At 30.9% G+C, this 21,411-nt stretch overlaps 1 protein-coding gene across 7 annotated transcripts in view; it reads left to right on the top strand.

Annotated features, from left to right (window-relative positions):
- Nucleotides 1-21,411, top strand: part of LOC115890735 — a 354,534-nt gene that overhangs the window by 276,611 nt on the left and 56,512 nt on the right. For 4 of the 7 annotated variants that reach the window (XM_030911047.1, XM_030911049.1, XM_030911050.1 and 1 more), the window contains 2 exons: nt 4,045-4,140; nt 18,316-18,507. In XM_030911047.1, the coding sequence (XP_030766907.1) occupies nt 4,045-4,140; nt 18,316-18,507 (288 nt within the window). Of the gene's footprint in view, nt 1-4,044; nt 4,141-7,418; nt 7,662-18,315; nt 18,508-21,411 lie in introns of all 7 variants that reach the window. The other 3 variants (XM_030911052.1, XM_030911048.1, XM_030911051.1) reach the window with 2 other exon arrangements.

Below are 21,411 nucleotides of genomic sequence, written 5' to 3'. Positions count from 1 at the left end.
TTAAGCAGAAATCTTTACAATACTGTGAAAATCAATATAACCCATTTTAAAATCCTGACAAATAATTTTTGTAGTACTTTTCAGAAATCTGTTTATTATGCTTCATAAAACATTTCAAACAAAGAAACAACAATTAGATTAAATGCTCTCTGTCTCGACCTCAAGAGGATACATGAAATGACCATCTGAAAGATAAACAACCTAAAAGCAAAAGCCTGTTGTTCCAAACAACGAATTTCAAACATTTTAACAACATAATTTATGCTTGTATCGTGTGTACGTCAACGAATCAAAGTTTTTGCAATAAATCAATGCATATGAGTATAATTTATCAATATACAGGGTGTTTCTTAATGACATGCTAATATTTCAAGGGGTGAATCTAAGAAATAACCTCACATGAACTTACTTAAACTTTTTGCCTAATAACTCTGTTGTTAGTTTTTTTGTGAAACTTCATACACGTCTTCTATGGTCTTCTATGCATCAAGATGCATTTTTTGATGTAAAAAATTGTTGTATTTCCTATTTTCCTCCAGTCGATGCAGTAACGATTCAGATCTTTTAGCGATTTGACATTGAAATAAAATGGCTTTAATTTTTGAAGTGAAACGCGCACTGGGAATAAAAATTCAAGGTAGTGACACACGAGCTAACGAGATGAAGAGTGGTAAGAGTCGCATGATCGCGCAAACACCAAAAAACATTGATTTAAAGCTGAGAAAATCATTATGATAAACTTTATACTGTACCTGTGTACCAATATCCTCTGGTTGATGCTAGGACGTAAATTTGTAACAAACGCTTTTTACAAAACATGTAAACAAAAACGGACCACACGGAATTGTTGGTTAGGTTCAATTTTTTTTTCTTAAATAAAATTTAAGGGGCGTTAACATTATTAAGGCATTTGTATAAAAATGTGTATTTTGGATTGTATTCCACAAAATGTACAGGCTATTGAGAAAATACAAATATACAAATTACAGAAATAAATTGAAGACTATATTTACATTAAAACAGCATTATATGTTATTGTTTTAAACATGTATTAAAATGTTTTAAGCAAAAACTATGCGTCTGGCAAAAAAATAGGAGATAAAAATTGTTTAGAATATACAGAAGATTTCAAAAATAATCTTTATTTTAAGAGATGTCAGTAACGTACCATTTTTTCTCCAAATATAGTCCAAGTACCCGTACGGACGCCACCAGTTGATATAAAATTCTTTGCGAATAAAAAGGGCATTTTGATGCATGCAAGGCGTGTACCAAGATGCATAAAGATTTCTATAATAATATCGGAATTATTATAAATAAAATATTTTTAGAATATTTTACAACTCTGTATCTCAAATTTTCATCAAAGATTTTTTTCTGAGAATAGGTCAAAGAATCATTCTCTTAAATATTAGCAGGAACACCCTGTATATTTTCGAGTAAAGCTTGATTTTCGTGCGTCCGTAATCCGTTGATGCGATGGCCCGACGGCGCTCTGATTGGTCATAGCGTTTTCGGGCCACTTTTTATCCGTAATTTTTTTACTCCAGCCCGTCAACGGACGTTTTGACAATTTTTTTCACAAATTTAATCTAACCTTAATAATAATTTAATAGTACAAGAGCCTAGCACTGTCGCGAAAATGAGAATTTTAAGAAAGCTTGTTCTTTAATATATTTTTTGCTATGTTTTCCCACCAAGTGCGGGCCGGCTGGGTACCGGTAGACTACTGCGGTTTACTACATCGCGCGCATTACAGCTGTACAGAGTATCCTATTTTCCTGTGTTTTATGGGACGTTTCGTTTAGAGATACAATGATGCGATTTTCATATTACTTTGTTACTTTTTTATGAAACTAAATATGCTACACATATACAGTGGTGGCCAAAAGTATGGAAACTTTTTTAATTTGTCATTTACGCTGAGAAATTAAAATATGAAATAAAACGACTTATATAATCGTGACCTACGAATAATTTTCTATAAAACCTAATACATTTAAATAAAAAATTACAGCTATCAAAAAATATATAAAAAATTATGAATATTTTCTTGGTCAAAAATATGGAAACTTAAGAAGAATGTTTATTAAAATTCAAGATAATATAAAAATTACTAATATTTAGTGGAATATCCCTTTGAATTAATTACTTCTCTACATCTTCGTGTGGCATCGAATCGATCAATCTCGTACAATCTTTACTGGAAATGGCCGCCCATTCAGTTTTTAGCACTTCCCATAATTCATTTTTATTTGAAATAGAATGGCTTCGAATTTTGCTATCCAAATGGTCCCATACATTTTCTATGGGGTTAAGATCCGGAGACTGTGAGGGCCAATCCATTAGTGGAACATCATGTTCATTTAACCAATTTTGAACAAACCGAGATTTGTGCTTGGGATCATTTTGTGCTTGGAACAACCATCTGAGTGGCATTTCTTCATCAGCATGAGGCAGCATATTATTCTCCAATATGTCTTTGTACAAAAAACGGTCCATTATCCCATTAATTTTAACAAGAGGACCAACACCTGAGCGAGAAAAACACCCCCATACCATTATACTCCCACCCCCATGTTTTACTGTGGGCATCTGGAATTTATGGCTGTACCGTGTACCTTTTGGTCTTCGGACATAACGACTCCAGTCACTACCAATTAGTTGAAACTTGCTTTCGTCGCTAAACAGTACAGTATTCCATTTCTGATAAGACCAGGGGAGATGATCTTGAGCAAATTTAAAGCGGGCCATCCTATTTTTCTTTGATATTAGTGGTTTCTTCACCGCAATTCTTCCAAAAAGTCCCATGTCATCCAACCTTCTTCTCACCGTGCGTGCAGACACCGATATTCCACTTTTACCCATTTCTCGAGAAATGTCTGTGGATGTTTTTCTCTCTTCATTACTTTCATTGTCCTGTTGCACAACTTTCTTGGTCTTCCTGACTTAAAAGCTGTTGAAACGTTCCCTGTTTTATTAAATTTACGAATTATTTTCGAAACGGTGCCTTTTAAAATGTTTAAATTATTTGAATTTATTTATAACCGCTCTTGTGTAATTCAACTATTTTATTTTTTAAATCCGTAGAGAAATATTTAGACTTGGGCATGATGTTTATATTTATCTGAAGCAAATCGTACCGTTTATCAGCTTAAACTAAATAATTTTATTCAATGTTTATAACCGCTCTTGTATAATTCAAAACATATTCAATGTTTATAACCGCTCTTGTATAATTCAACTATTTTATTTTTTAAATCCGTAGAGAAATATTTAGACTTGGGCATGATGTTTATATTTATCTGAAGCAAATCGTACCGTTTATCAGCTTAAACTAAATAATTTTAATGTATTTATTTATTGTTTCCATACTTTTGTTCACAAGAAATCTATTGTTCCCCTACAAAAACTGCTAAACAGATTTTTTTCGCTGTGTAATTTTTGGAATACTTTTATTTGCTGATAAGCTGTTCATTTATATTCCTGAGAGTTTAAGCATAGCAATATTCTCTGTGATATTTTAAAAAGTAAAAAGTTTCCATACTTTTGGCCACCACTGTATATATTATGTTTGTCCTATAGCCTCCTTAGTTTCTGAAATACAGGGCGAATTTGTGATGCGCAGTAGCGAAGAGATATTGAATACAGATATGATTCGCAGTAGTGAACGCAACGTCTACCAGCAGCCAGACGGTCGGCTCTCTGTTCAGGAGAACATAGCAAAAGATATATTAAAGAACCAGCTTTCTTAAAATTCTCTGCCTAAAAGCCTTGCTAGCTTTTAGACTATAAGTAAAACAGCGAAGTCGTTATGGAAATGGAAATATAAAATGACACCAATCGCAAGCAAATCGTATATCCGATGAACGGAGGTATGAAAATGCAATAAATTTAAAAACTTCGTAATTTTCTAACCAATCGAAGTTTTTAAATTCAACTAATAAAATTAATATCGTATCGTCGGACAATGCATGAAAATCAAGCTTAAATCTTTCTGTGGGCATGAGTATTTATTATTTATGATTGATTTATATCTGTCAGATTTGCCTGACGGCTATATGCCGACCATCAATAGACGGATATCGGTTAAGCCAAATGGTAGACAAAGTCACCGGTCAAGTGAGGCTGTTAATTTAGGTATTTTCATGACGCATCACCCGGTTGATTGACCTCAATACGTTTAGATCATTCAATGTCATCGAATGTGCGGAAATGCATACCTACTTTGCTTATAAATCAGTTATCGGATGATCGATAACGAATAAAAATTTTATATTATTTTCTGTTTAAGTACGGTATGATTTTAAATAAATATAGTAAAATAATAACTTCATTCCGATTATAAGTTTAATAATGCTTTATATGTTATATATATCTTGTTAATAAAATGATAACTGAAAACCCTAGATCATAATATATACTTACATGGATAAATCAACGCCATAAGTTTAGCATTAAAAAATATGTCTCCAACATCACGACATGCCATTTTCAAACCTTCTCTATTGCACTTATGAAACGTTCATTAGCTTTGTCATTTTCGAGGACCTTACTTTCCGTCATGCGCATTAAAAGTTCATAATAATTCCATAATAATCACAATTTTATACGGTTCAGAGATTACAAATTATACATTGTTATGGAAACCAACTTTTCATTGTCATCATATTGTCATAATCTTGTCATAATCATATGTCATAATCTTGTTTCCATTGTGTAACGACGCTTGTTTTTTCCGTTTTTTATTTCAAAAATTGTATTAATTACTCTTTTATCGACCGATTTTATATAGCCAAGGATGCAAGTGTGTTCAGTGAAAAGTTAATTTTAAGTTTGTGCAATTATATTTCAATGTTTTTTTCGTTTGACTTTCTAAATAATCGTAAAAATGACTAGAAAGTGTTTAGTGTGTGAAAGTTCTAATATCCATGAATTATCTTTTTATAGGCAAGTAAAGTATTCAGTTGTTCTTTTATTTATATTAAACCACATGCATACTTTTTGGTTAGATTTCCTAAGAAAGATTGATATTACAAATTAAATTTTTAAAATTAATGTTCAAATTTGGCGCGTGGACGATAGGTCCTCGACAAGGATAGATACAGTAGAAACACCGCGTGTGCAACAAAAAAAGAAGATAAATGAAAGTCGTCGATATGTTTGCGACAGTTTCCATAGTGATTTACTTATTCACGTAAGTATATTATGATCTAGGTTGAAAACCCATGTTTTTAGTAAGCTAAAATGTTTAAAACCGGCTATAGGTGATTTAAAAATATAAATATTTACTGATGTATTAATTAATATAAATAATGACATATAAAAATGAGGAATCCATGAAGAGTGTGATTACATCTCTTAGATAAATAAACCATTTCAATTTTCTTTAGAATTCTTTTATGTCTAGTTCTTTTAAGAATTCTGACAATTTATTATAAAGGCGTACCAGGAAGTTTTGCAATCTTTTAAAAAGCAGTAGCAGTCTGGTTTGATTTATTAGTAACCCGAATGTATTTCTGTTATGAGAACTCATAGAAATATCTCAAAGAAATATCTCAAAAACCAAAGCTTTTAAACATATTAAACCCTTATAATAAATGTCTTATTTTATGTCCAAGAATCCAAAAATGAAATAAAATACTAGGTGTTCCATAAGAAAAAAACATAATTTTGGTATAGATCTTAGTTCTGACACACCCTGTACATTTCAAAATAATTTTAAATTATGCACATTGCCTTCCCATATATACCCATAAAATATTTTGTTTATATATCTTTCCGTTTTCGAATAATCAACCGAGGCGAAGGAGGTGCGCTAACCTGTATATGATCTAGGCATTTTACAAATAATAATGACGTAACGTTGCACGATTGCTGAACAGGCAGTATATTGATATTGATTGAACCTCAATATGCTACAAATTTAAACAGTCTTAATATATAATGAATGTCACATCTTGAATATATTAACAATAAAAACAATAAACCTTAAAAGCTATTAACTCACTCTATTCCCTATGTTTAATTAAACCAATGACTAAACTATTTATATGTAAATTTTAGGTATGTATTTCAGCCCTATCGATCGAATTATTAACAAATACAGGACCTCTGTGTTGCTGTTGGTTTGGTCTGCATTATTTGCATACTATTGGAAAAAAAAGTGCAAAATATAGCTGCAAATATTGCCATCGCGATGAAACAATTTTCAAACAAAGCTTGGTTTTGAAAATCATTACATTTTTTTACATTTTTTTTTCAGCATAGATAAACTTAAATGAAATACAAAGTGCAATATTTATTTTCTAGATCAGAATAAACCAACAGCATTTTTTGTATGTATATCATGTCGCTTGAGCAATTAACAATTTTATTTTTTATGAAAGATAAATTATTATTACGAAAATACCATCCTTAAGGTCTCAATCCCACAGACTCTTAGTTTTTTCGCTATACAGTCCACAATATACAGGGTGTTTCAAAAAACATATACCATCTCTCTTGGGAAGATTTCTCGAGTCAAAATAAGATTTACATTTTATATCAACATAGATCCGATTCTGCTTTCTTTCGTAGCTAAGGGGGTTAAAGTTTTTCATTTTTTCGATTTATTATAATTTTCTAGTGCATTAAAATGTTGTATCCTATGTTATAGGGCTTGTTTCTCTCTACATTTTCCTGTCTCACAATGTACCGTTTGTGTCCGGGAAGGGATCATAGTTTCATAGTTTTCGATTTTCGAAAGAAATCAGTACATGTATATTATTTCGTATATTTTTCATTTTATTGATTTTATGAAAAGCACTGTTCATTAAAATGTTGTATCCTATGTTATAGGGCTTGTTTCTTTCTACAATTTCCTGTCTCACAATGTACCGTTTGTGTCCGGGAAGGGTTCATAGTTTCATAGTTTTCGATTTTCGAAAGAAATCAGTACATGTATATTATTTCGTATATTTTTCATTTTATTGATTGTATGGAAAGCACTGTTCATTAAAATGTTGTATCCTATGTTATAGTGCTTTATAGTGCTAAAGTGTTTTTAGCGATTCGAATGATATTTTTACTACATATTTTAATGCTGAAAAAGTGTCGACAGATTCACCAGAGATGTTCATATGGGTTACCAGTGGTATATTTTTCTAAAAAGTACATGTACGCCACTGACTTTTTTCTTTTTGTTACCAAAATTAACCCCCTGTAGCTACGAAACAAAGCAGAATCGGACCTATGTTGGTATAAAAAATAAATCTTATTTTTACGTGAGGAATTTCCCCACTGGAGATGGCACATGTTTTTTGAAACGCCCTGTATTATTTTCACCGCGTCTCGTGCATTATTTTGCATAATGTACCTATCATCAAACATGAAAATATTTATGATAATTTATGCTTCAAATCTCTTCAATCCCAAAGAACCCCCAACCACAGAAGTCGACCAGATCTACCAAGTCCTGAAACAGGCCACCGAAATCTCGAAACCTAGACTTAATATCGAAGCACCCGGTATAACAGTAGACAGATCGGGTAGCTCTAATCCAGGGTCGTCCAATGGGTCGGGTCAGAGTATTAACAAAAGACTAACGCCGCAACCAACCAGAGCCAATCCTGGTCCAAACTTGGCAGTGGTCAATCCGGCACCATGTTCAACCAGTTCAGGTTTGTCAAGTTGACACAAGGGTCACAACTGGTCATGGGAGAAACTTGTTCTTGTTTGTTTCGTACTTTTTGTTTAGTAGTAGAAGGAGAATGAGATGCTGTATTGATAGAGTTATTTCGGCAAGTTTGGAGTTGAACAATTTCGGTCTGATAAATACTGCAACAAAGTTTCTTGTAGAATTTTTTGTTATTAGTTTAGATATCTCTCTTCTTCAATATTAGGAGAAGAGTACAATAATTTTTTTGAATAGTTTTTGAATTTTTTACTTTATTTTAGTTTAAATTCTTCCAATTTTTAGAAAATAAAAGAAATATAATATTTTAAATGGCTTTATATTAGAATTAAATATTTAAGTATAAAATGCTTATCACATATAAATATATTGTGCAGATAACTAAATAAGCCACAAGAATTTTTCGCTGGCAATCAAATATTGTAATAGTAAATACAGAGAAAACACAATATAACCAAAATAGATATATTAGAAAAAGTTAATTGTGAAAAATTACTAGAAGTTAAGATTTCTTTTGCCAGAAGAGCAGTTAGGAATAAAGCATCGAAACTTACATTCCTTCAAACCAAATAAAGATATTTTAGTTCAAATACCATTCATAACTTTTTCTACAAACGACTTTATATAAAAATTATTATATATTTAAGTATAAAATGTGTATCACATATTAATATATTGTGCTGAAAGCTAAATAAGCCACATTAATTTTTGGTTTGCAATCAAATATTGTAATAGTAAATACAGAAAAAAGACAATATGACTTAAATAGATATGTAAATAAATAAAGCAGGGTCGAGTTAGTTATACTCATGAACGGAACAATTTTTTATGATCTCTAATTGGTTAGATTTGTCTAACTTGTAAAAGCTTCTCATTTATTTTTGTATATTTGATACACATTAGTGTCAAAAGAAAATCACTTTTAATACAATTTTTATGAAATGTAATTATTCGGACACTGAAAACATACGTTAAAAATATTAATTTTACTGGAATTTAAAGAAAAAAAGGCATTTTTGTAATATTTAGTAACTTAGAAAGGCAAAATATAGATGAAAAAACAAATAATAGAATGCCGAAAGTACTTAGTCGTACTTTTACAAAAAACTATGTTTTATATTTTATATAAAGTTATTAAAATTCAGGTCCCAATATTCCGTGGACATCGAACTACTACGTATTTTTAGAATAAAAATAAGTTGATTGGACAGAATTTACCTCTGTACAAAAGTGCTTAGTTTCTCGGCTAGAGGGCGTCAAATTTTAAAAAATAAACACATTTTTTTAGATATTTTAAGAGCCGTTATTCCGATTTGAATGAGATTTTGGGTGTCAATGTTTTGTTAAGCGCTTTAACATTTGACTTTCACAAAAATCACGGAAAAGTACGAGAATGTTAAAAACTACCCCCATCCCTCTAGTATTTACCACATTTTTTCTCTCTTGCAAAAAACGCCACATAGAAAAACACTTAACAGTAAAAAAATACTTCAATGTTTCATTGGATGAACGGTCTAGCGTTCTTTCTGTGAGAGATGCATTGCTATTTACAATTTCAAATGCACTATACTGGTGCAGCAGTGGATTTAGCAGAGAATTGATATGCACCAAGAGAGTTTAATTTAGTTCTTGTTGAATAAATTTCTCTGATTGAATTGAAGGGAAATGTGCCATAGAAATTCAGCGGTTTTGTCTCCCAGTTCCTGCCATTCTGCATAATGTATGTATAATAAAACATAAAGATATTTATGATAATTTATGCTTCAAAAATTCACAAAAAATAACTACAGAGTTTTGTAAATGACACATAAAAATGTTATCTATTAGAATAATACATTAAATAAAATACAAAATATGTACCTCAAAACCATAATAACTTTGCAAATTTTATCATCTCTTCAAACCCAAAAAACTCCCAAGCACAGAAGAATGATAGCTGTATTTCTTTTGAAATGTTTGCACAATGCAGTTTAACTTAATCACAATAAATATTCATGCAAATAAACCACTCAAAACAATTATTGCATATTTTTTAAGAAAATATATTAATTTGAGAAACAAGACATCTTGAATTCCCTGACTTGCGTTTTTAAATAGTTTGGATACAGTAAAGTCCTGGTATATTTCTGATTACAATCTTTACAAGAAATTTCATAAATACCCGACCTTTCCAGTAGAGGTGTTTTATCCTATGAAATTTCTTGTAAAGATTGTAATCAGAAATATGTTGGGCAAACTAGAAGATCAATATTAACTAGATTTAAAGAACATTTAGCTCAGATAAGATATGGTAGACCTGATAAATCTTGCGTTGCCGAACATATTGTTGATAAAGAACATTGTATTGATCTTAATAACTTAAAATTACTTAAACAAGTCTCAAATTACAGGCAATTAGATGCAAATGAAAGCATCTGAATTAATAAATGTAAAGATAGTATGAACAGAGACAACGGTCCAATTCCTTCAAGTTCTTTGTTCCTACTACTCTAGTGGCGGAAATCTGACTGTTAAAAGTATTTTTTAAGTATATTAAAAAGTATTTTTCTCCTGACACAAATTACCTATAACAGATGCGAAAGAACACCGAATTACGCGTTCAGGTTTCTGTGACCTTCAGAAAGAGTTCATAGACAATCCGCATCAATGTATAGTTTGGGTTATTATTTGTTTGGGTGAAAATAATCTGCACCAATATGTTATCGAGGCATACAAAAAGGTCCACAGACTTCGAGACATACGAAAAATCAAGTCCATTTAGCGTGTGTCGCAATTTTCACACCTTAAAAAATTAGTTTTTTATAGCTATAGCAACTGCAGCGACTATGAAAAAAGCTGTGTGATTTTCATAGAAAATAAGGGCGCCTGTAATTCATTTGAGAATGTTATAAATCGCTAAAAGTGGTTTCAAATCTCTTGGATTTCTATTAATATTAAATAAATTTTATTAAAAATTGAACTAAAATTGTTAGTATCATTAAAAACAATTCAAATTCAAAAATTGTATCAGTCAAATTCCCTCATTTAAGGTGAATATTAAGTAAATATAAATACAGCTCATTCTAAGCTCTACTTATCTTTAAGAAAAATTTAAATCATTGTTGCAATTGGGTCTTAATGCCATTTCGAATGAACAATAGTATTAATACTGTACATTATAATAATAATAAATTTTATATTATAGTGTGTATTAAAACTACTAAAACACTTTTAAATTGGTATTATATTAACAACCTTTGTTTTTTAATCCAAAAAAAAGTTACCAATTTTCTCAATCAAAATATTTGTGGTCCTGAAAAGGACCTTCGTTTTCCCATGTTCGTCAAGGTAGGTAATGGGTAAACGGTAAAAAAAACAGGATAATGAAATTTAAAAAATTACAAAAATTGTTCAAAAGTGCCTCCCTCTTGCATTAAACAATAACCCAAACGATCATAAAATCCCTCCTCACATTGGATAACATATCAGGGGTGACAGTGTCAAAGGCATTAAATATTTTCTGCCTTAACTGCTCCAAGTTTTGAATTTCTTCATGGCCGTAAATTTTAGATTTTATATACCCACTAAAAAGAAATCATTCACTGAGAAGTCAGGTGAAATTAAACGTCAGTCTAAACAAAACTGTCATTTTTGAAAACTTGTCAAAATTTGGACAAACGCTAAATGGACTTGATTTTCCTATGTCTCGAAGTCTGTGGACTTTTCTGTATAATCTCACAGTAATTTAATAGATTGCTCGTCATATTATATCAGCTCGTAGGAGATTAGGAAAAAAAATGATATTTATAGTATAAAAAATTAATTTATTTAACAAAATGTAATTAAAGATGTGACAAAATAGTTACATTTCTATTGGTTCTATCGGACTTTTTTCGGCTATATAAATCTTTATTTTTTGTAAACTTTAATGCATAAAATATTTTCAATCTAATAAATAATTTAATGATGTAAATAAGAGGAAATTTCTCACATGGGTGGTCAAATTCTATAGTTTTCATTATATCAAACAGCCTCTGAATATTTTCTTCAGTGCAAAACTCATCAAAATTTAATATAAATAATTTTTCCAGCCTGTAAATAAAATGAACAAATTTTTCCACTTTCATGATCAAAGGCTTTTAAATGGGTAAATAATTTCGAGTTATCCAGAGATTCGGATTCTTTTGCAAATTTTAGACAAATATCACATTGATGTATTTGAAGACCCTTTTTATTTGAAGACCCTTGAAAACATAATTAAAGGCTCGATTTTGTCGTTTTTTGTTTTAAAAGTCAAAGGCATTTTGAGTTGAAAACATTTCTCAGAGGCTGTTTGAAATGGCAATGAAAACTATAAAATTTGACCACCATGTGAGAAATTTCCTCTTATTCACATCATTAAATGATTTATTAGATTGAAAATATTTGATGTATTAAAGTTTACAAATAAAGATTTATATAGTCGAAAAAAGTCCGATAGAACCAATAGAAAGGTAACTATTTTGTCACATTTTTAATTAAATTTTGTTAAATAAATTAATTTTTTATACTATAAATAACTTTTTATTTCCTTATAAATAAACACATTTGCATCCCATTTTAAATAAGATATACAAATTACCAAAACTTAGAAATAACAGTTCAAAAGTTCAACAAAAATCCTACACGCATTTTTAAAAAGAAACATATAACCACGCACTATGTCATTCCAGCAAGCGAATACGACACAGCATAGGTTTCCGGACTAAACAACTGGTGTATTTACACCACTCAATAGGCGTGTTGGGTTTGCCGAGCGGTTTCCGATGCAGTCGCTTTCTTTCGCATCTGTTATAGGTAATTTGTGCTCCTGATGTCGGTCGTGGCGGATGCGTCAGGCTTCAACTGGTTATAATATAAAATAATTTCTCAATTGCTTTTTTTGGCATCTGAGTATTTTTTTTAATTATTAGTTGAAAATAGCAGTTATTTTTTTTAATAAATACTGATATTTTTTATTGATTTTGCCAGCACTTAAATTTACGGAGTTATTTAATTGATAAAAATTATAAATCATTATTTTTCTTCTTAAAAAATTATTTAAACTAAACCGTTATATTGTCTTTACTCTGTACACTACGACAATAACTTGTAAAACAGCAATCGATGTTTTTATACTTAATAATTCTCTGTGATCTCGCTTGTTTACCCAAACCCCTTTTTTTGGGGACAAACAGAATTTTCAATTTACTCCAATTTTTGGCCGTGTCCAATCTGGAGGACGAATTAATTCAGGAAGCTTTTTCCTGTTTGATTTGCAAAAACGAATTTTTAATCCCCCCCAAAAAAATATTTATTTTCCATTGGTTAAATAAGTTATTTCTGTATTAAAAAAATGTATATATTAACTAAAAAATGTGGTAAGTTTGTTATAATTTTGTTGTGTAGCTATACACGTGCAATCATTTTATTGTACTTTATAATATACACTAACAACATTTCATGTTTGTTTTAATTTTCGGTGTGCATTTTTATAATTTTAACTAACACTAATAAATACAGTTGGTGTTTAAAAGGTCTGTAGAAAATTCCGCTTGACAATTTTTGGAGCTAAAATAATATATTATGACTCAATAGACAGTTTTGGTATAGTTTTGGATAGCTCAGATAGTTTTGATATACATGGTATAACGTATATTTTAATTTAAATTTTCTTCTTGATAATTTTTTTTAATAAAAACCAATGCATTGGTACAATATTAGTTACAAATGTAAAGTTATGCTATTTTAAATGGATAGGACAAAACTCTGGAAATAGTAGAAGAATATATAAATTTGGGACAACTAATACACAGCTCGGGATTTCTACTACCAGAAAAACAGAAGAGTTAAATTATCATGGAGTACTTATGGAAGAAACTCAATCATATTCAAACCTAGACTGCCACTTTATCTAAAGAAAAAAACATTCGAAACCTGGATGGACACTAGGGTGGAACGAAAAAAAATTATTTTTCCAAAATATTTTCACACAAGCCTCAAATTGTGCCTTTAGATAAGTAATTTTTTTTTCTCAAAAGCTGAGCCCCCTGCCTTTGTATCTTCAGGTTCCTCACGGGCCTTAAAACCTGAGATATTTTCAAAAATATTAGTTTGTTTGCCCGTCAACATATTTGATAATTATTTATCTTTTACCTTTAACACACTGCTTAACATGACTATAAAATATAACCCAGTAATGTTGTCCAAACTAAATCACTTAAATTATTGTATTCCGGTTCCTCAATATATTTGAAACTTGTCCACCTGCATGATAAACTACCATCCGTGGCACTAGGCGTGTTTTTGATGGTCGAAAAGACTCCCCAAGTAACATTTTAAGTTCCTTTAGGTTATATATTCTCAAGGTTAGTTATATAAAGGTTTAATAAATGTCTCATTGGTACCTTAGAGTGTTTTGATTTATATAAGTGTAGCGTTGGTTACTTATCACTAATAGTAACCTTGTAATGTTGTTTATCACTTTCCTTATAAAACTACAGGTTCTTGTTACTAAAGGTTTCATAGTAAGGTTTTATAAAGGTGTTCACATCTATTTTATATAACTTCTGGTATTAGGTGTTATAAAGGTACGCAAGATATACACTATATAACTAAAGGTGTTATTAAGAACCATTATGTAACCAATAATACTACAAGTTATATAATTGTTCCCTCAAATCGTTTTTTTACACCTTTCAAATGTTTGCATGCTTTATATAACCTGTAGTTACCGAATATCAAACCTAATGACATTACCTCAAATTGTTAATATAATCAAAACAAATAATATATTAGCAAGCAAAGCAATTCGGTATTATAATGAATAATAAAAAAATAATCTGGACAAAACACAAAAATACATCTACGTTCAAGAGGAAGGTTCTTCAGAATTTAAAAAAATAGGAATAATCCAAACCTTATTCAAACTACATCTACCAATATTGAAAGCCAACATGCAAATTTACCATCCACAAGCAGAGATCAGGATCAACCTGAGATATTTCCAACAGAAAGTTGCCAAAACGATCAGAAACAGGAATATGCTTGTTAAGGCATTCTCTTACATAAGAGAGTGAGCTTTGCGCTTTAACATTACACATTCTACACTTAAAGAACTTTTTTCTATAGTCAATTCATTCATAACTGTTCTACCAAAGTACCAAAGGACCCTAGAACTCTTTTGCAAACTGCTACCACTTTAAATATAGATCAAATTGTACCAAAACAGGTCTTTAAATATAGATCAAATTGTACCAAAGAGGTCTATTTCAACTTTAACAATTTTATGAGGTTATGTTTTGTTTTCTGCATATTTTCTGTCAAATTGCTGTAATGTCAAACTTCGTTCGCAGGGAGTCGCTACAGTCGACACCACGGGTTACATAAAGGTTTTCTGGGTGACTAAAAGTAGCCATAAACACCCCGGCATTCATAATGGTGATTTGTATTACCTTTAGTTGTATAAAACACTAAAATTGGTGTTTTAAATAACCCAAACTCATTTACGCAACCTTAAGTAACCAAATTTATATAATGGTCGATGAGTATGTTATAGACCCTAAAGTAATATATAGCACTTTAAATATAATGGACGCCATTATTATTGATGTCTTCATTTTTGGCTACAATGAGTATTTCTAAGATAACGTTGAAAACTGGTACAAAACTATATTTTGGCCAGTTGCCAGTTATTTCTATGTATTAAAAAAGTCGTATGTTCTATTATTTGTATTAATAAATTTGACTTTCATTACAAAATTTTACCATATTTTTTTTGTTTATAAAAAATCTATTAAATAATTCTGCTTTTGGGGGCGCATGTGTTTTTTGGAGGTAAAATTGATTTTCACACAGTAAATTTAATATCGCATATGTATTTAGTACTCTGGCTAGGCACAATAGATTTTATTAAGCCAGTAATTTCTATAAAGTCATTTGCATAACGCAAACGCTTTTGTAGGCTATGACAGGGATGGCGTCATTTTGTCTCTTTTGTTTCTGGTCTGGATTATCTGCGTAGGACAACTTGCAGCAATAAGATCATATCTGCTTTTTATCTTAAAAAAGAGGCAAATATTATAGTAGTTAGTGAGAAAGAAACAAGTATATTTTCAAAAAACGCGCATGCGTGATATTTCTATGGAAGTAGTCTCTGGGAACCTTCTCAACACCACTATATAACTATTATATACCCTTTTTCAGTTTTATAGCGGTAACTCGATAGGATATATAAAGGTGTTGAGAAAGTGTTCAGGACTTTGGTTGCACACTTTGAGTGTTAAGGGTTACCATAGGAACAGTTATAAAATGGACCGTTTAGGGCATATAAGTGTTATATAATGGTTACCAATAACTCACGACAACCATTGTAGATGCGTTTAGGTTGTATAATATGGTGTTGGGAAGTTTCTTAACACACTTATAAAACAAAAAATGCTTCTTGGGTCTACTATTATTTACGATAAGAATAAAAGGAAGGGAAAACGCGTTGTGGAAGAACATATTTCTATTCTAAGTGAACCCGGTTCTAAATATTTGGGCTATGTCACATCGGAAAGCGAATCTGTATGTCATATACAACGGTCTTTGGTTAATTTCTTGAAAGAAAAGTTTGACTTGACCGAACTTTCCGATTTAGTAGCAGTTGGGACAGATGGAACTGTTTTGAATACGGGAGTGAAAGATGGCGTTATTTGTTTGTTGGAAAAAGAATTAAAACGTCCCTTACAATGGTTAATTTGTTTATTAAATTTAAATGAATTTCCATACTAAATTTTAGTAAAAGAACTAGATGGTGAAACTTCGGGTCCCGGTGGACTCAAAGGTATTATTGGACAGAAACTAGATAACTGTGAAATCCTAGCTGTTGTAAAAATCAGAAGAATTGAAACTTCTAATAACACAGAATTGAAACTGTCTGATAAAGTCAACAATGAGAATATCAAATATAAGGCAGGCTATACCATAATTGGAAATGGTTGAATAAACTGAAAATGATGACGTTGATGATATCCGAAAAAAATCGTTTTTTTTTGTTTTGGTTTACGCGATATCAATATAGGACACCCTGTATATTCAACACTATTAAAGAAAATTTTGTTAGAAGGGTATTATTTGTATATATATTTTAGCTCTACAAATATTTAATATGGTAGAATTTTATACAAACTTTTCATGTACACGCTGTATGGAACCTTAATATCTCCATAGATTCATCGATGATATTTATTATAATCGAGTAATTAGCATTTATGATCTGTAATATTTCATAAATGCATAATCGTATTTATTATTCTGATAAACCTGAAATGAAAGCAATATAAATGTATTGTTTTCAGCTGATGAAATCACCAACATGCAAATCGTTGAAATGGAAAATTCAAATAAAGTTTTGCGCAATATAATTATTGTTAATATTTTTTTTTGTTTTTGAATACCTATATTATTTGTAATTATTTGAGTATGAATATAATTTATTTCTTGCATTTTCACCGGATTTTGTTAATAATTTACACAATAATAAGTCGGAATTTTATTGGTTACATTAATTTTAATTTTTTTTATTTTTTAAATTTTAGTGATTTATTTTGTCGTTTTCATTATTCAATTTTACTGAATTTTATAGAAGGGATATTTTCCAACTGCCAGTTTAGTATTACTACAGGCATATTGTATTTATAGAAACCGCCTAATTAGAATTTCTTGTTAATTTAGGCTGTTAGCCTAGTAACTAGGATCTTCTAAGTATATAGATTGATTTTATACTTTCATCATACATCATTTAAGCCATTACGAGAAAGATATATAAAGAATAGTAAAATGTATACTTATTTATGATCTAGTGTAGTATGAGAGACACAGGCATAAAATCTAGAAATTGAATATGGTCTGAAATAAAAGGTCCCTCTAGGGAGGTCTATTTCAACTTGAACTTTTATTAAACAAGAATAGAATAAGAGTCAAATACAGGCTTTATCAATTTTGATATGTTAGCTATTAACCGTATTATAAAAAGGTGTCAAAACCTGTTTAGTCTAAATAGAAATTAGCTTCCTCTAAGTAGTGTCATCGTTTTTTTTTGCAACCATGTTTTCAATAACATTAGATAGTAATGTGAATTACTAAGAAGACAGAAGACATACAAGCAAAAAAATGGGTGTTTAATAGTCAGTAAAGAAAAGTACATATAATAGGCTGAGAGCTAGCAATCATAATATGAGTAAAATTATTGGAATACTGTTAACTTTATGACTTAGCCATCTTATTAGGCAAAGAAAATAAAGTCCTCCTACTCTGAGTGCTGACTCATTAAGGGATAGAAGGCAATGAAAAAGCAAGCGATCTAGATAAAAAAAAAGCAACCTCTAGACTACAACCACTAACTGGAGCAGAACCGTTCTGCTTTCCAAGCGAAAACCAAGTTAAAGTGTAACTACCGGTCTGGTTCGCCTGGTTTTGCAACGGAATACAGCCTTAATGAAATTTAAGTTTATTGAAGCTTGTTTATTACGTTTCGAAAAAGAAACACCCTTATCCTGTGTCTCTGTTTACTGCATTACGCCGTTTAACTCCGCCTCCATCCCACACCATCCCCCTGTTAAGCGCCGTCTCTTAATCCCCGCCTCGCCTCTCTTGTACAGACCCTCGGCGCAGCAAGCACCAGGTCGGCGGCGCGCAGCAACCGGCCACGCCCTCCTCCATGGCCACGGCTGCGCCCCAAGACGCCACGTCGATGCGCAGACGCATCTTCGCCGGCATGAAGAGCCTGACCGGGTTCGGATCGAGGTCGAGGCACGGCAGCCCAGGCCACCGGTCCATCTCCCTGCCGGAAAGTACGAATCGCTGCACGAGACTGGCTCGATTGGCCGTTGTTTCTGTTTGTCTTTTCTCTTTTTTTTATTTTTTTTTTTTTGGTTTTATTCGTTTAGAGTGGCTGTTGTTATTGTCCGTGTTAGTGTTATTGTTTTCTTATTTTGTGTTTGTTTGTTGATGTGATTGGTGTACGTCTAGTTGCTTTCTATTTAAATTTACTAAAAATACATTGAAGTGGCCAGATGATATAAAAATAAAACAGTTTGAGTTATGATGTGTTGTTTATAGATAATATCGATATTATACAATGCAGTAAACCTTCACACTTTTTAGATAATATTCCTTTTATTAAGAACCCTTATTAATGCAAGATGACGTTTATTTTAATAACTAATTATACAGGGTGTTAAAAAATTATGTATCGAACTTCAGTTGGTGGTAGTACACACAAAAATAAAAGAAAAATTTCATAAGAATGTATGCCCTAAGATGCTTCCTGCGGAAGATACATCTCTTAATAGCTCTTACAGCCCTCACTAACGCCTTGGAAAAATAGATGTGAAATCTCGTTTTTTTATCTGAAAAAATTAAAAAGTTATAGGGGTGAGCCACTTTTGAGACACACACGGTATATTTTTCTTTCTTTGTTAAGTAATAGTAAAATAAAAAATAAATAGAAAGCAACTGTGATTGGCTGTGACTGTTGTGTTTTGATGGTCGCCCTGTCTTTTTTCCTACAATTCTGATCCGCAAAACAAATGGGAAATGAATTGGAAATTTTAAATATTTTTAGTGTTTTTCATATGGCTTTCATCACATATGAAGATTATTCTATACCTACTCGTTATGTGCTTCTTCAGTTTAATACACAACTTAAATAAGAGTTTAAAATTAACTAAACAATAGAATAACTAAAATTAATGACAATGCTAAAAATAATTGATAAAATAAGAAACTAAATAAAGAATTGTATGAAAGAAAATAAGGTTTTTCTGTGTCGTCGCTCTATGTTTAAGGCTTATGATAACGTAGCTGTGTAATCGTGATAACAATATTGAATTATTATTATTATTATCCACAATTGCTTATTATTAGGCAATGTATTAATACAAATTTACAATCTGACAAAACAACCACTTTATTGACATTTTTAAATTTTTATTCAAATAATAAATTACTAGTTGATTTTGGGACCATCATCTCGTATGTGAATCGTGCAATCTTGCAAAAATGTTTATTCAAAAAATTATATTTTAGTTTTAAAAGACTTTAGATACTTTACACTTCACATACTGATTATCTTACATATAAAAAATACTAATATTATGTAATACCGTATGATCACAAATCTATTTTCAAAAAAAAATATTTCCTGGAATTTTTAACTATACCTTAAGGCCAACTGGCAGATAGTAAGCTACGTTAAAGAGTAAAAAGAGCAGAGGCTAAGTAAATGACGTCTAGGGCTTAACCTCGCCAAAATTGTCATCGATTATTATTCCCCAGCCGTCTTTGACGCCTTTTTTTTCGATCGTATGGTAGTTCCGTCAACTTCAACACAGATACTAAGAATATTCATTTAATTCGTTGTTTAACTATCAGAAACAGGGAAAATATTTCCTCAATGGCAACGACGCTGAATTATAGATAATAGAAAAGAAAATAGTGACGGAAGTCTGAATAGAAGCAAAATAAGAGAAACTCTAGCTCCGGGAAAATTCCGGAGGAATGTAAATGTCTTTTAGAGTGACGTTTTACCGATCTTCTTTTACCGTGTCGTTATCAGTTCGTCTATTCTATTCCTGGAGTTGTTTGAGAACGAACGCTAGAGAAGGAAAATTCGGTAAAATCAATTTGCAAACTCGGAGAAGTAAATGTGACTTTCTATGGAAGCCTTGTTTTTTAGTTTGTTTTATCCTAAGCTCGAATACTGAGTATTTTTAGGTATAGTCTGTCCAACGAGAAGATCCTTGACAGTGATAGATGTGTCTGTCATTTTAATTTCAAAGTAGTTTATTTTATTTTACAAAGAAATAAGTTGGTACAACTGGAACGTATAGCAGGAAATTAATATATTTAAAATTTGAATGACAAGTGATCACTTCAAAATATTCTGAAAAAAACTGTATAAAACTGAAAAAATGTAATCGAGTTATTTAATTTAATAAAAAATGGTATGTGTTAATACAAAACAAACAAGAACAAGACACCACATACCAAAAAAATACAAAAAAGAACTATTTCTTACTTATTTTCGTTCAAGCTTTATGAAAGTTCCCGTATTTATGATTATATTTATCCACATAACTTATGTACAAATACAAATTTGTAATATTCCGCAGGAATAAATAAAACAACACAAATAAAACAAACTATTTTATTATTAATAACACTTACCAAATTTTATAGGTACCTTAAAGCACACTTAAAGGTTGATTAATTAACTTTAATCTTAATTTTTTTAAACCAGTACCTTTGGCATTATTTTTCTTGTGCAGTACTAAAATCCATTATTTACCTATTGTGTGATGTCGATATTTTACAGCTACTTCAGTTTTTAGTATGTGTTTAGTATGGTCCTTCTACCATATTCGATATGCACTTATCTACGACGAGATGGTATACGAACTTTAAAGATGGTAACTTTATTGGTGTAAAAGACTTTTTGCCTGAGCAGCGAGTATTAACCATAAACTGTGCTCTGGGTCTACAGTTAGTTTTCACTCGATTTTTCCTCCACTTGGCTTCAAAAGATACAAAACACACGTAATAACACGAATCAAAATGCATCATCTTCCAAAACGCAGGGTATTTCATAAAACTGACAAAAGTTGACACAAAATTATAACCTCTAATTTGGCAAGACTTTGACAAGAGTCAAAAATCTAAAGGCGAGTTCATACGCATCGGCGTCCGTTTGTCGT

Source organism: Sitophilus oryzae, unplaced genomic scaffold (assembly GCF_002938485.1).
Source record: "Sitophilus oryzae breed Bouriz unplaced genomic scaffold, Soryzae_2.0 scaffold_910_pilon_pilon, whole genome shotgun sequence".
NCBI classification, from domain to species: domain Eukaryota; kingdom Metazoa; phylum Arthropoda; class Insecta; order Coleoptera; family Curculionidae; genus Sitophilus; species Sitophilus oryzae.
The sequence above is the reverse complement of the archived record's forward strand: the minus strand, read 5'-3'. Positions and strand labels throughout refer to the sequence as shown.